Source organism: Triturus cristatus, chromosome 3_1 (assembly GCF_964204655.1).
Source record: "Triturus cristatus chromosome 3_1, aTriCri1.1, whole genome shotgun sequence".
In the NCBI taxonomy this organism is placed as follows: Eukaryota; Metazoa; Chordata; class Amphibia; order Caudata; family Salamandridae; genus Triturus; species Triturus cristatus.
The window spans coordinates 652730279-652746638 of record NC_140583.1 but is presented as its reverse complement, the minus strand read 5'-3'; the positions used below and the strand labels follow the sequence as shown (position 1 = coordinate 652746638).

At 50.8% G+C, this 16360-nt stretch overlaps 1 protein-coding gene across 1 annotated transcript in view; it reads right to left on the bottom strand.

The window, feature by feature from the left end:
- Nucleotides 1-16360, bottom strand: part of SPG11 (SPG11 vesicle trafficking associated, spatacsin) — a 623940-nt gene that overhangs the window by 252992 nt on the left and 354588 nt on the right. The window contains exon 24 of the mRNA XM_085644681.1: nucleotides 12552-12660. Within this exon, the coding sequence (XP_085500807.1) occupies nucleotides 12552-12660 (109 nt within the window). The remainder of the gene's footprint in view (nucleotides 1-12551; nucleotides 12661-16360) is intronic.

Sequence of the window (16360 nt, the reverse complement as noted above, 5' to 3'; positions counted from 1 at the left end):
GGGGTCGGTGTGGATCTGGAAGTGCAGGTGTTCGGCGGGTGTCAGGGTGTCGTCGGTGTTGGTCGTGATGCGGATGGTGTCCCTGTAGATGATGGCGATGCCTCCTCCCATCTGGTTGACGCGGTCCCTTCGGGTGATCTTGTATCCGTCCGGGATGGCGATGGCGATGTCGGGTGCTGAGGAGTCGTTCATCCAGGTTTCCGTGAGGAAGGCGACGTCAGGGGCTGTGGTGTCGAGGAGGCTCCAGAGTTGAACGGCGTGTCTGTGGACGGAGCGGGTGTTGAGCAGGATGCACTTCAGGTGGTTGCTGCTGGTGTTCGGCTTGGTGGGTGCTGGTGTAGAGCCGGTCCGGGTGCAGGTGAATTTGCAGGCGCGGCAGCTGAAGGGTCCGTGGGTGCGTCTCTGGGTGGCTAGGTAGCATCCAGGGGATCGGCCGGTGTTGAGTGCGTTGAGGGTGGCGGCGTCGTACGTCCGGCGGGTGGGGTGTGCACTGCGGGGGCCAGGGGTCCTGGCACTGGGCGCGGTCCAGGCGCGGACGGGCGCAGACGGGCTTACCTTTGGCGCGCCCGCTGCGCGTCAACGCTGCGCGCTTGCCACTCTGCCATAAGTGGAGAGTGGGAGGGGCGGAGCGAGGGAGGAGCAGCTGGGAGGCGGGAGCGGGGCGGCGAATGGGTAGGGCTGTATAGGGAAGGGGCGGGGCCGCAGGGGGCAGCGGCGGGGAGCGGGGAGGTGGCGGGAAGTGCGGCAGGGGCCGGGAGAGACAGGAGGGGAACAAAAACACAGAGGAACAAAAAATAAACTACACGGGGCACAGGAGAAAACAAGGAGCAGAATTACACAGACAATCGGATTCGCAATACAAACGCGGCGCAGGCGGGGTCTGAGCACCAATCAGCGGTGCGCAGGGTCACAGCTGCTGGCAGCGGCGGCACTGGCGGGAACGAGGGGCAGCCTGAGCTCACTCCTGAGGAGTGTGCACGGTGCGAGGGGGTGACCGGCCCAATGGGACAGAGGTCACCCCCTTCCCGTGCGGAGACCTCTCAGTGTTTCCCCTTGCACAAAGCCAAGCTCGCTGTGAAGGGAACAGCGAGGCTTGGAGTACTGACTGTCAGAGCAGCAGCATGCAGCTTGCCTCTCGCTGTGAAAGGAACAGCGAGGCTCGAGGTGCCTACTGTCCTTTTACGCTGTGACTACCAACAGTGTTTGGGGATACACCTGGAGTGACAGGTTGTTGGTCGCCCCCCTGGGCTTACTGTTTGGTGCCAGAGACTCTGTATTGCCTGCATTCCAGGGTGTATAGGCCCCCCTCTGAACTGTTAATTTCCCAGGCCATTGTGTGGAGGAACCCGTTTTCTACCTAACTGGAACTATTACGCCAGGTGGGAAAGCGTGACCTCTGCAATCATTCCATACCCTTGCTGCTGTTATTATAGTGAATTGGTGTACGCTCGGGGGTGGGGGGGGGGGGTCTGTGATAGATATATATATGCAATCCATGTAGTCCCTACCCTAATTCCTCTTTTTTCTCTTTATACAGTTGTCCCACTGGGGAGAGTATTGAAGACTTCCGAAACCCTCAGCTACGGATAGGGTGACAAGGAGTATTCAGAGCGACAGCATTTCTTATTTTTTCCACTTCCCTTTTCCCTGGGGTGCTCCCTTGCACAGGAGTGTTTTCTGTTCCTCCGTGAGAGATTGCGCTCAGGGGAAGTGGGGGTCTCCTCATCCATCATCGTCCCCGCTGGCTAATCCTCCAGGTTAGGGGCATCTTCATATCTCGTGCTACTGACAGATCACGACAAGTGGCTTATAGTGCACTAGTGTAGGGAAGTGGCTCTGTACATACTGTTCCCAAATAGGTACAGGGTGCACAGAGTCCACAGTCCCCAGAGGTTTGGTAGAGGCTAAAGTTAGATATAACCTTACTCTCTAAAGTGGTAGCTTGGTCGAGCAAGGTTATATCTAACTCTAGCCTCTGCCAAACCACTGGGGACTGTGGACACTGTGCACCCTGTACCTATTTGGGAACAGTATATACAGAGCCACTTTCCTACATTGGTGGCAGCGGTGGGATTATGGTTACTTTTTCTAACTCAGTGTTGGATCCTGGATCCAGCACTGGGGCACCACCTGTAAACAGTTGGAAGAATGTGTTTGGGTTATACAGGCAATTTTTAACCAATATTTGTAAGTTTGCAAAATCGACACTTAGAAACTTTTTCAGCAAAAATCAGGCAATGTTATCCTATGGAAGGAAATTCAAGTTGCAGGTAAAGTAAGTTCTCGTTACTGTTGTAATCCAGAGCTGGACTCCAAGGTGCAGCACTGGGACATCTATCAAAAACAGGAAAGTAATTGCGTTTTCACAGTTGGTGCGATTTTTAAAGAATATTTGTAGATTGCAAAAATCGACACTTAGAAGAAATTTCAAAGAAAAACAGTCAATGGTTTCCTATGGAAGAAAATTGGGTTAGCGAGTAGGGCTGTAATTACTTTTCAGGGTCAGTGCTGGGCAGCAAGATCCAGCACTGGGATCTCTCCTGATAGCAGGTGAGCATTTTCGTTTTCGTTACTTGGTTGATATTAGGTGAATATTTTAAAGTTTAGAAACTCCACACTTAGAAGAATTTCCAAGTGAAACCAGTCAATGTTGCTCTATGGAAGAAAAGAGAGTTATCGGCTTTTGTTTAAGTACTCGACTGGCAGAGTTAAGGTTCTGGGCATAGACTCAGGGGTCTCCCAGGGTCAGGTCAGTACAGTTGTTACACCCTCAGCGGCACTGGGGCAGCCGGGTGCAGAGTGAGTTAGGCCCAATGTTATCCTATGGGAGGCAGGGGGCCCCTGGTTGGTGGCTGCTGGCTAGCAGGCCATGCGGCTGTGGGAGCTGGGCTCCTGGTCACTTGCTCAGGGCAAATGGGGAAGTAGAGTAGAGTAGAGATTGCACTGCCAGGGGCACTCGGGCGGCTGGGTGCAGGGTGCGTTTGAGCCGTTGGGCGCTCAATGGATTGCAATCGAGAAGCTCAAAAACGAACAAAGGCTGCAAGCTCGGGGACGAAGATTCTTCAGGTGTGACCACCACTTCGAGAGGTAAGTTGGGTAGTTGGAGAATAGGTAGGTACCCAGGAGTTGGGCACAGGGGGCCGCAGGGCTCCGGGTGTAGGTGTGCCTTTTGGTGTCGGGAAATCTTACCCTCGGCTGGTCGCGGTTGGAGGGGTCCCTGGTTCTGAGGCTGCAGGCATCGTCAGGAGCGTCGAGGTGGGTCCTCGGATGCTGGATTCGGGGTCACAGTCGCCGCGGGGACATCCTCTGGGTTTTTTTCCACTCCAGCACAGTCCAGGCTTGGAGGGTGCAGAGTGTGCAGGGTTCGCGGTTCCTGGCTGATGCCAGGGGTCAGTTACTTGCTTTGAACAGTACCACTGCTCGTGGGAGTCCCAGTTGCTTAGAGTCACAAGGCAGCCAGGTCATCCGGGGTTTGTGAGGTTGCTGGCCACTGGAGATGCCGGGGTTTAGCAGAAGCAGGTTCGAGGGTCGACAGGCCGGTAGGGCTGGGGCCAAAGCAGTTGGTGTCTTCCTCTTGTGAGCAGCTGCACGGCAGGTCTTCTTGTCTCTTGATCTTCTTTGCTGTTTCGGAATCTGGATCTAAGGAAGGAAGGTTCAGAGTGCTCCTAAATACTCAATTTAGGGGCGTTACAGGTAGGTAAAGGGCAGGGACCACTGGGTCCCTGCCCTGGGGTGGGTACACCCCCTATCCTGCCACTCTCCTGTGGGAGGGGGGCAGTGGCCTAGTCCTGATTGGGCAGGGCTCCCCATTTTCAAGATGGCGAGAGCCCGGAGATGTGCTTCACCTCTCCTCCCCCACCTGAGGGGTGGGTTTGGCAGAGGCTGGCACACCCCCTGTCCTTCCTTGGGGTTTCCGGCCAGTCTTCCTGCCAGAGTGGGGGTTTAGAACCAGTAGGGGCCAGTTGCTGAGTACAGCAAGTGGCCTGGAGAAGCTCACAAAGGCGGCGGCATGCCTTTGAAGCTTCCCCTGCCCATCATGGGGGAGGAGACCTAGCACCTTGCCCAGGATGTGCATTGTTGCAGGCCCAGGAGAGCGGATGGCTCTCTACCCAGGGGTCCAGCAACATGTCTGCTGTGTGGCAGCCTAGGCAGCCCCTCAGACAAGACATGGATTGTAGGTTAGGTTCAGGGGGCATCTCTAAGATGCCCTCTGTCGTGCATTGTACATTAAATCCTGCACTGGCATCAGTGCAGGTTTATGTGCTGAGACGTTTGATACCAAACTTCTCAGTCTTCAGTGGAGCCATCACAGGGATGTGTGCCATGTCGACTTTCTGTTTTGTTCTGTACCCAGACACTCAGCCTGCAAGGGCAGTGTGTGTGTGTGTCAGGGTACAGGGCCTCTAAGGGTGGCACAAGAAGTGCTGCAGCCCTTAGGGGCCTTCCCTGGTCACAAGGCCCTGGGTAACTAGTGTTACCATTTACCAGGGGCTGACATGTGGCCAGGGTTTGCCAATTTGGGTTTAGGTTTCAGCACAGTTTTTAGGGAAGGAACATAGGCCCTGGGTACCTGATTGGCAGGAGCCCAGGGCACACTCAGTCAAAGTCCATTCAGCAATTCAGCAAAAAGTGGGGGCATACCATGCAAGAAAGATGGCACTTTCTCAAAACTAGTGTAGTAGGTTGGCAGAGAGCAGAGTGGTGAAGAGTAGAGTGCAGTGGCATAGGGTGCAATGGTGCAGAGAAGAGTGGCATAGAGTTCAGTGGCTGAGAGTGCAGTATTGAAGTGAGAAAGTGCCTCTTCTGACATGGTTATCCCCCCCACATTTTGCTTGAAAAAAGATGTAGTTTCAATTGTAGTGCATAGAGTTCCTGTCAACCAGGTTAACTGTGCCAGTGCTTCTTCCCTAAAACTGTACCATGATTGGCAACTTCTGCCCCCTGCAAGTCCTTAGTAAATGGTACCCATGGTACCTAGGGCATGGGAACCCTCACCAAGGCCATGACACTGCGACTTGCATGCCCTGGTGCAGTGAAAAACAACAAAGCCGACATGTCCAAGTAGCCCACCAGTCCTGTGAAGGTTCCGCAGCACTTCTGAGCATGAGTCCACCATGAGACACTGCTGCCGGACTCCACCTCAACGCTTGCAGCCTCAATTTGAAGACTCGTCCCGACCGCAACCTGCCTGGTAAGCTATTTTCCGACGCCTAAAGATACCCCTGCACCCAAAGCCCCTGAGCCTTGGGGATCCTGACTGACAGTGTCCCTACGTCCCCTAACATCTCTACTTACCTGGGGAGCTGTGGGTTTCTTTGTCCTGCCTCCTGGCCTGAGCCTGCAGCCTTACTTCAACCTCAACCTCCCCCATTGAATTGCATTGGGTGCCCGACGCTGCATTGGCACTCTGCACTGGCCGCCCCTGTACTGCTGAGGGTGTGAGTTGGTGCTGCCTTGTGGCCCTCCTTGTACTTGCCTTAACTCCAGGAGATCGACCCCTGACACCGCTTTACTCAACTGTGAGCAGCGCATTTTCGAGAATTCCCAGTCTTCATTGGTTAACATTGGGCACCAACTCTGAATCCGACCTCTTAACCTGGCAGCCCATGTGCCACTGGTGGTGCAGTTTTGGTGCTAATCTGAACCTGGCCTGGTGTTGACCTCAAAGCCCGAAGACTAGAATTGTAATTTGTGTACTTACCTGAAAAAACACATTCTTGTTTCCCTCCGTAGATTAACATTGCAAGGCTTGAAAATTGCACTGTCCACTTTTTAAAGTATCAAGTATTTTTTCTAAAACACTTACTAACCTGTTTGCGAACATCTTGGTCTTAAAATAAATCGTGAAAGAAGCTTATTTTTCTAAAATGGATACGGATCTCCTTTTTGAGTCATGTGTAATTTATTAGTCATTGTGTGCATAACAAATGTCATTCTCTGTGTTAGGCCAAAGGCTGCTTGCCCACACTACCCACAAATAGAGCAATTCGGCTTTACATTGAGCCCTGTACATTTCTGGGGAAATTCTGGAATCTGTGTACGATATAACCATTTAGTGATATACCATATACAAAGCCAGTTTCCCACAGTTGAAGAGTAGATTTGTGTAGAGTGCATTGGTTTTAAGTAAAGGGGTGTAGATTGCATTGGCGTAGAGTGCACTGGAATAGAATGGAGTGGTACAGAGTAGAGTACAGAGGTGTATAGTAGAGTGGTATTGAGTGCATTGGTGGGGAAATGCAGTGGCGTAGAGAGCTGTGGTGTTGAGCAGACTGGCATAGAATCTGGTGATGTACAAGTTACTTATCTTCGGTAACGATGTATCTGGTAGAGACGATTCTAGCTGCAGATTCCTTAACGTAGAATAATCCCCAGTCGTGAGACTGGATCCGGAATTTGTTTTGCCACAGCATCTCCACGCGCCTGGGCGCGGCACCACGTGACTCCGCCCTGACGTCTGCAGACGTGATGTCAGCGAGGTCACATAAGTCCCACCCAGCGTGCCAACGTCAGTTTTCTTCGGAGAACTTTTCCCCGTCACAACGCGAAGCCATCACAAACCAAACTGTGAGAGTATGGGAACAGTGTGCGAAAAAACAGTGAAACAAATAGGGAAGAAGCGAATGGTGAGGAACAGCACCATTAGGGACAGTGCCAAGCACTGTGTTACTGAAAGTCATGGAAAGGAAAGAGCAGAGCACCGCTCTGAGTAGCAACCTTGCAAAGCGAAGGCGATATCCTCACAGGAGGAAGAAAAACATGTGAAAAATGTTGTGGCAGACGACAGAAAGTCTGCAACCACAATCTATAACAGTTAAGTGCAACAAGTCCGGAACAGATGAGTAACGACAAATTACCCCAAGACAACACCATCAAGGAGTGTTGTATCTCCTGTAAAGAGCTAATGGCTGAGGCACAGCCAAGAGACCCCAACCCAGAGGAGTCAGAAACCCCTAGCAATGAAAAAAGGGAGAAGATTATGAGTAGGCCCCACACTGGAATAACCAGGGTGTAGGGATGCAGAAGTACACATGAACCTACCGTCCAATCACCAGAAAAGAAGGAGTGGAACAATAAACAGAACGAAGCATCCTGCCAGGAAGGAAGTGAAAGAGGGCACCCACAGAAGACAAAGCCACCCGGAGGGAGGCGAGTGCAGAAGACCCGAGCCGAAAGGTCCCCGCAGAACGGGGAGGAAGGGCGGGCCGTGAAGGAATCTGCGGCTAGAATCGTCTCTACCAGATACATCATTACCAAAAGTAAGTAACTTGTACATCTGATAGAGACTACTAGCCGCAGATTCCTTAACGTAAAATAGATACCCTAGCCATACCCTGAGGGGAGGAGGGTCTGCAAGAGAACCTCACAAGCTTGGAAGAACACAGGGCCCCAACATGGGATGTGTCATGGGGACAGGAAGGACGGTCCAGCCCCCACCAAGCAGAAGTATGCAAGGAGAAGGGAAGGCCAGGATACCACAAGCCTACCCGAGGGACAAAGGGCGTCCGCTAGAAAACCCTGAGGGACAGACAGCATCAAGAGCGTACCAAAGGATGAAAAGAACCACCCGCAAAATCCAAGGAGAAGAGGTGGAACGGAGGCAGAGCCCTCCTCAGGAGAACACACACAGCGAAGGGGACAGATGAACGGGTATCAGCCCCGAGGCAGGGAACAAGGCAGGAACGGCCCCACAGCCGATTAGCAAATATGTGAGAAGGAAGACACAGTCGCGCAAAGCTCCGGCAAAGCAAGGGACAGGAGCACACAGGTACACGCCGAGGCCCACGGAGGTGGACCATAACTACTAGGCATGCGCAGCAGGCAGCTGGTAAATACTATAATGTAGTGTGCCTAGAACAAGCCGAGCGCAAGACGAAGACAGAGGAAAGGGAACCCCAGAACAAGCCCCAGAGAAGGACCATCCCAGTGGCACAACCCGGCCCACGAAGAGAAGTGAGACCGGCCAGAAGAGAAAGAGGAGAAGAACCCCCCAAGAAGCAGCCAGGGGGGGAGAAACAAAGTGACCCCGGGAAGCAAGAAATATGTAGTACAGACCTAAAGCCATCAACCAGAATACAGGAGAACACCAGGAATATCCTAGCCCCCCTGGAACACAAGGCAGAGGACCAGGCCGAAACGTCGGATAATAAGGTAAAAACACCAAGATACGATGCCGTAGACGGCATGGCAAAAGTCGGTCTGGCGATCCAAAGGCTGAAGAGGGAAAGCAAAACGCACAGAAGCAAATTATCCCGCAGGAACAAAGGGCAAAATGTACGACAGGCAATCCCTGAAGAAGAAGGATAGAAACACCATCGGATACTGAGCTGGACAGAACCTGGAGCAGCGCAAGCTGCGCTAAGGCGGAAGAAAAAAGACCGCACCAAGGGGTATACAGTGACGCCAGGAAACGCGAGGAGCCCAAGAAGGTATCCACACCCGCCCAGCTTAGGACAGAGCTATACAATAGCCTACAAGTACCCCACCAAGGGTATGACACGTCCCCAAACAAAACAGGGGAACACCTCTTAGGGAAACCCGCAGAGGTCAAGAACATAAAAGACCTGTGGGTATCACCACAGGCAGCTTACCAATCAGCTAAAAAATACACAGATGGTCCAATCTGAGGACCTATACGGCTTCACTAACAGCCAAAAATCACACACTACAAAAGCTGACTGGCTGTACCAACAGCCAAAAGTACAGAGGGGCCAACTTAAGGACCCTGAAGGCATTCCAAGCCACACACAGCACACAGACGGGCCAACCAAAACAATAGGCCCATAGAGAAAGGTGGGATAAACGCCTCCCATAAGGCACCTGAGGACCGACAAGCCAAAGCTTATGGAGGGGTAGGAGGACGGAGCCCCGCGAGGAGTCGTTGAATAGCGGAGTCCGCGTGGGTGTTAAATAAAAGAATCCCATCAAAAGGCAGGTCAACAAGACGCTCCCGAATATTGGCGGCGGAGGGCCACAGAACTTGCCATAGCGCGGGCGAGAGAATCAGAGACATCCAAGGCCGAACGGAGAAAAAATGCAGCTAACTCCCGACCATCCAGCACATGGGCACCTTCGTGGGAGGTGCGAGACAGAAGGGACTCCGCGGACTCCCATAGGTTGGAGGTAGCCCTGGCCAACACACAAGGTGTGTTGAGCGCGCGCAGAGCAGCACTAGTGGATGCGAAAATGTTACGCCCCCAGGAGTCCAACCACTGGGCCTCCGGTGATGGAGGGAGCAACACTGAAGGCAAGGAAGGAAAAGCAGTCTGCAGGACAGGGCCCTGGGCAGATGGGTGGGAAAAAAGGCAGACTGGATCGTGCGGGGGAGGGCGGTGGAGGAGCGGCTGAGGCACCGGATCCCCCGTAGCAGAACGCCCACAGGCCCCCAGAAGAGAGTTGTGGAGCGAAGCTTCAAATGGAAGAAGCGGCTCCCCTCCACCAGAGCTCTGGTGGAGAACCTCCAATAAGTGGTCCGTTGGGAGTGGAGCGACCGGGTCGCCCATTTGCAAAATGCCAGTGGGCGTGGAGATGGCCCGGACAAAGGCTACACTCGCCTCCGTAGGGCGTCGTGGGGTAGAGAGCAACTCTTCCATGAGCGAAGGCTGCAAACTAAGCCGCCCGTCCCCATGCCCTGCTGGAGGAAGAAACGGCCAGCCCTTGTAGGATGGAAGACCCATGGACGAGTGAGGGGCCTGAGGGGTCTCTGGAGAAGGGGGAGAAGCCTGCGGGGCAATCAACTGCAAGGTGCAGAAGAGCGGGTCTGGTGGCTGTGGATGCAGAGACAGCGTAGAACCTGCCCTGGAAGCCGCCAGGGAAAAGGCAACGATGCGGCGTCCAGTCTCCGGTGAAGAGGAGACAAGGAGATGACAACCCTCCGGAGAGGAAGGGACATCCGACGTTGGGACGGCACCGGGGGGGTCCTCCATGGACACCGGTGTGTCTTCGATCGGCGCTGAAGTGTCCACCAGGGGTGCCGAGTTGACCTCCACCACCACGTGCCTCATAGGAGAAAGGGGCGGGGGCGTAGCCGAAACGGCCAATGAACGGCGCTGAAAAGGCACCGGCTCGACCTCCGATGAGGCAGCCACCTGCGCAGAGGACCGAGAGAGTCTCGGGGAGGGGCCCCGGGTCCTGGCCTCCATCCGCGGCGCCGCCGGTGCCGGAAAGGCGTTGGCTCGGCCTCCGGTAAGACAACCTCCTGCCCAGAGGACCGAGGGGGACTCGGGGTGAGCTGAGAGTCCCGGCGACCTCCTGCGACACCACAGGGAACTCCACGGGGATTTGCAGCGAGGCAGGGACGGCATGGGTCGTAGAGGGGAACCCCGTAGTGCCGTACCTCGACGACACCACACCTCCAAAACCTGAAGCCGAACTCGTCGGCGCCGGGGGCGAAGCTGCCGGTGAGTCCGCTGAAGGCCCCGCGCATGGCGAGGGATCCGCGGATGTCTCAGGAAGGAGGGGGGGGGGGCAAAGAAGCCTGCAGAGCCATAGTGTAGGCCTTCATTTGGGCCCTTGTCGTCCCAATGCCAGGAAATGGCAGATAGGGTGGCGACGGGCGAGGGCGCACGTCCTGAGAGGAACCCGCGCCCTCTGCAGAAGGAGGACAGGGCCTCGGTGACAAGCTGCAGGACTTACCGGCGGGCGAGCGACGCCCGTGGTGCCTCAGTGCCTCAGTGAAGGACGATGCCGCAGCGGCTTCTGGACCCTTCCGAGGTAGGGGACGGACGCTGTGAAGAGACTGATCTGGACAAGCGGGCCGAAAGCAATTTCATCCGCGCTCCCACTGGGACTTCGGCTTGAGATGCTGACAAGCGTCGCAGTCCGTAGAATCATAGTGCTCGCCCAATCACCACATACAAATAGGGTGAGGGTCCGTCGCCGACATCTGACGCGTACAAGAAGCACACGTCTTGCAACCCGAAGGCATTGCACACTGTTCCCAACGCAAAGGCGTTAAAAGAGGCCTGAAAACATGTCAAGGGAACTCACTCCGGATCCGCATTGCACGCGGAAAAGAAGGAAACTGACGTTGGTGCGCCGTGGTGAGACTTATGTGACCTCGCTAACGTCACGTCCGCGGACAACGTCAGGGCGGAGTCCCGTGGTGCCGCCCCCCGGCGCGCGGATTTGCTGTGGCAAAAAAGTTTCAGGATCCAGTCTCACACCTGGAGATAATTCTACGTTAAGGAATCTGCGGCTAGCAGTCTCTATCAGATGTACAGTACAATGGCATAGAATGCAGTGGCATATAGTGCTGTAGCGTACAGTGTTGCAGAGCACGGTATAGTGGCGTAGAGTGCAGTGGTGCAGAGTCGATTGGTGTAAAGTGCATTGGTTTTGTGTAAAATGGTGAAGAGTGCATTGGTGTAAAATGCAGTGATGCAGAGTAGAGTGCAGTGGTGAAGAGCCGAGTGCACTGGTGAAGAGTGCAGTGCAGTGGCACAGAGTAGATCATTTCAGAGTGGACTGGTGCACTGTACAGTACAGTTGCATAGAGTAGAGTGGCATAGCGTGCAGAGTAGATTGTAGTTATGTCGAGTGGATTGGCATAGAGTGCACTGGCGTAGAATGGAGTGGTACAGAGTAGAGTGCATTAGCGAAGAGTGCAGCGGCATAGAGTGCAGTGCTGCATAGAGTAGAGTGGTGTAGAGTGTAGTGGTTCATAGCAGAGTAGAATGGGCTACAGAGCATTGGCATAGAGTAAAGTGGTATAGAGTAGAGAGGTGTAGAGTGAAGTGGTGCAGAGTAGACTCCAGTGAAGCAGTGTGAAGTGGCATGTTGTGGCGTGACAGTGTGGAGTGGTGTAGAGTAGACCTCAGTGGTGTGGAGCGGTGCATAGTGGAGTGGGGTAAAGTGGAGTATGCATGGTGTGGTAGCATACTGCCATTACACATCTTCAATTGAAATGACCACTACATTTGCACACACATACAGTTTTACTGATAAAAGTATACAGCGCACAAACGAGAATGTGTGCAAGTGTCATCACCTAGTGTGTTGATGTGCTTTGATCGTAATAAAATATTTGATTACACACGTCAGAATTACCCACAAATATGCATCATTTGTGGTTTACTATTCCGATTTATACTCACATTTCTGCACAGTTCATTCACAGATATTTAAATCTTTCTGTGTACCAGAAAAAAAAAACAGTCGTACAGCCTCCCTCAAGCCCATCCCTGTTAGCCAGCATGAACGCCACAATTTCTCCCACATTGAGGTCAGAGAAAGAAAAGTAAACACCAACCTCCTTGAAAGGCAGAGCCTGACATTTGAACTCTGCCTGCTCCCAAAAGGGCAAACTCCTTGATCTGAAGTCAATATAGAGCTTATTTCAAAACCAGTTGAGGTGATCTAATTGAGGGGCCAGTGTATCTGACTGTAGCCTCTGCAACTGTTCCTAGCCCACTTCCGAACAGAGATAGTGCTGTTAATGTCACATGCCCTTGATGGTACAACATCCATACCTCTCAATGATGGGTCTCCTGAAGAATGTTGGGGTAAACACCCTCATTTGAAATGACACCCACCATCCACTCTTGCCTCACCTGCCTAATTCCTCTCGTCGAACAGTGTCCCAGAAAGCATCCTCCAGCCATGTCAGTAGATCTTGAGCTGCCTCCTGCTCGGACTCTATCAACTTTAAAAGCTTCTCGGCTGTAAATAATATAATTTGAATATACATAATTCAAAGTAATATACAAAGTCATCAATAAGATTGGGGTACAGGGTAGGGAGATCTTGAATTTGGCCATAATAGGTTACAGAATCTAAATTCTCTGGCTAATTCATTTGTAAATATGCAGCAAAGATCATGTTGGAGACGTTTGAAATTATGATCTAGTAACAAAAGAGGGATGCATGGCCAGGTAGCAACATTGCAGTACATCTGGGACACTTGCAGCAAATGTGGAATAACAAAAATGTTTGTAGGGATGTTAGAAGTGCATCATCTAAATATTGGGGCATGCACTGCAGCATCAATAAGCTTGCAAGGGTACTAGCTTTGTTGTGCAATAGGAATACCTGCAAGCATACTAGCATTGTATTATAATCAAATCAGCTTACAAGGACATTAGAACTGCAACATGATAGGAAAGCCAACTGAGACCGGGAAATTGCAGTGCAAATGAGAGCCTCGCAGGGGTAACAATATTGCAGGATAACAATAAAGCATGCAGGAACAGCAGAATTGCTGAGACACTAGCAGGATCACAATAAAAGACAGCAGGATAGGTAAGGTTGCATTAAAGTACAGCACTGCAATAGGACAGGGAAGTTGGCATGCGTTGCAACACTGTAGTGAAATAGGGATGCATGAAGAGATTGCATATTTGCAGTATACTAAGAAAGCTTGCAATGGCAGAAGCAATGCAGCTTTATTGGGCAGGTTGCAGGAGTAGCAGCAAGGCAGTATAATACAGAAGGTGGTATGGGTATCAAATGCCTTGGGTTTTTGCTTAATTTTGTTCTTTGGACCTCTGAAATTCTGACGTCTGCTGTGGCCTGAACCATTAAGAACATTTTCAGGGCCACGTGTTTTGTTTAAAAAGTGTTTTATTTTTCCCAGTGCAGTCTTTGCTAATGACGGTCTGCCTTGATTTGCCCTCGTTAATGCAGACTGGCCCGACACTGTGTCCCAACACTCTACGGTCACTGGGGGAGTACACATTAATAACTAAACCAATGTAAGACAACAGAACCCATACAGGTCTCCTGCCCTTCTGCACGTGGACCAGGTAAAAAGCAGTGAGAGAAAGAAAAGCATTCAAGCAGCTTAAAATCAATGGAAAGCAGCTGACAGATCTGAGCTCACAGCACCTCATCACTTAAGGATGAAATAAGAATTAACTTGTAGTCAGGATCAAGAGTTGGTAGCAGCAAATAGCCATAACTATTTATATAAATAACTTTGCATGAAAAAGATAGTTCTGGAATCAGAACTGGAATATTAAATGTCTTACACTTTATTTCCATGGACCTAGTGAAAGTCGTTGAGAAGAGCAGGATTGAATTTCAAAGAGATGATAGGAGATGGTGGTATGAATAGGAATGAAGCTGCGCATCAGCCATATTAAAATCGGATAGCTCTTTTATCCCTCCTCTCTGAGTAGGTTCAACCAGGTTTTAGGATTCCTCCACATGAGAGGTTATTCTCATGGCAGCAATTGAAGACTGGGAAAGAACATCTTTGGAATGAACTGGGCCGAAGTGGAGAGTGACGCAGGAGTCAGGAGGAGGGGGATAGCTGTATCTTACTGTTTCCACCATGTTAGAGTTTCTCCCTATAAGGGTTTGTAGGAAATGAGATGGCCACTAGAGCCACCCACAGGAAATAATATAGAAAACTAAGGGGATAACTGAGGATATCTTTAGATGAATTACCTCGCTCACCCTCTTATGACATTTTAGTCGAAATGTAAACCTCTTAGCTCAAGCCACTATGTAATTAGCACTAGCATGAAACTGGAAGGAAGACTACTGTGCCTGCACCTGGAAAACTCCATACTACCTATTAAAGGAACAGGGGATGCAGATTCAGACTTGGATCTCTGCTTGCCACGACTGGATCCAGTAACTACAGTCAGACAATTTCCATAACAGGATTACAAAGACCTGTAGGGTTACCTATGCCGGGGAGGAGAAGCTGCCAATTAGAGCAATTTGGTCTCTAATAAAACCAAAGAGGTTGAGAATCTGAGAGGGTCCAGAGAGGCTTATGAACAGTTTACAGGACCCAGTTTATTGGGATGATTCTGGAAGTGCTGTGGAGAGTTGTGTCAAATGAAGGGAACTATGCCAATTTTCCAAGACACCTGCATCAGTGGAGACAAGTGTAGGAGTAACCATTAAAAACCACAACCAGAAAACTAATAAGCCTTGAGTGCCAGCTTATGCCTTGAAAGCACCACGAAAGCCAGCACACAGGTAAATTACTTGACAGAGCTACACTTGCCTCTGGGAACACCTTAGCACTGAGGTTCCCTAGTGAATATGGCTGGTGATTTCCTCTGGTGTAAGCTTTCGGCACAAGGCTCTCTTGCATTGGTGCAAGTATGCAGAGACTATTTCCCCCTCTCTCATTTTCTTTTCAGAATGTTGTTTTTCTATTAGGAAATATTGTTATCTATTGCGTTAATATTCTTCCTTTCTGATTTACGTTTCTATTACATTTTTACACATTTTAGTACTTTGTGTGGGCCTTACATTTTTATGGTTTGGCTTGATAGCGCAGCTGTCACCAGACAGTTCTGTGAGAGTTACCAGGAGAGGGGATTTAACTCCACCTACATGTTGGGAGCCAGGAGTACATGTTTTGATGGGGCAGTAGCGGAGTGCTTCCACAAAAAAGTGCTTGCCCTCGACACAGTTGTGATCACTTTCAGGGCACATACATGACTTTGCAATGCTATTAATGTGTCTTAGATAACTAGATAATGTATGTTGTTTTTCTCTTTCAGCAGCACAGATGGGAGAAGGGAACGCATAAACCTACATGGATTTTTCAGTCTTGCTTGACAGTGCAAGAGTCATCTGACCTTTTAACCTACATTAATTGTAGGCTACAGTTCTTTGCTTCCACACAAATACACATCAATTCCCATGCTATTTACTTGTAATGCTTCACATTACCATACAATATTCCTATTAAGCCCGATCTATTTGCATTTCCAATGCTGGTTTATTTCTTTGGCTATAATTGTTGCACAGTTCTCAGAGATTGTTCTTGTAGCTCACACTACTCAAAGGCGAGTCAAATGTAATCTTACTGAAGGGGCAGTGTGAGATCAGTAACAATTCACATACGCACCATGGCTTCAACTCCTCAAAGTCCATCAGAGAATTTTCCTACAGCAACCCTGCAGCACAAATGTGGCAGCTTTCAGGAAGGCAGCACAACAGTCTAATCAAAGGTCTTGCTGAGACAGCACCATTTAGTATATTAGGCAAGGTGGCAAGGACAGAAACTGTCTGCCTACCAGGGACACAGCACTGCATCATGATAAGAGGATCCGTGCAGCATTAAGCACTTTGCAGAATTCCATTGAAGGAAGCTTACAGAGATAGTACTGTTGCAGTATGCAGGGGAAACGTGGAAGGATAGCAGTATTTCAGTGTAGCAGGGAAGCTTGTAAGAATAGCAGCATTAAAGCATGAGATGTAGGTATGTATGGATAGAAGCACTACATTATCATGGGGAAGCTTGCAGCTACTGCAGCATTGTTTTATTATAAGCTGTGATTGTGGCAGTATAATAAGAAAGACAACATCACTGTAGTATGGTAGGGCAGCTTGCAGCAATGCAAATCAGGAAACCTTAGCGAAAGCTGAACTGTAGTAAATTGGGGAAGTTTCC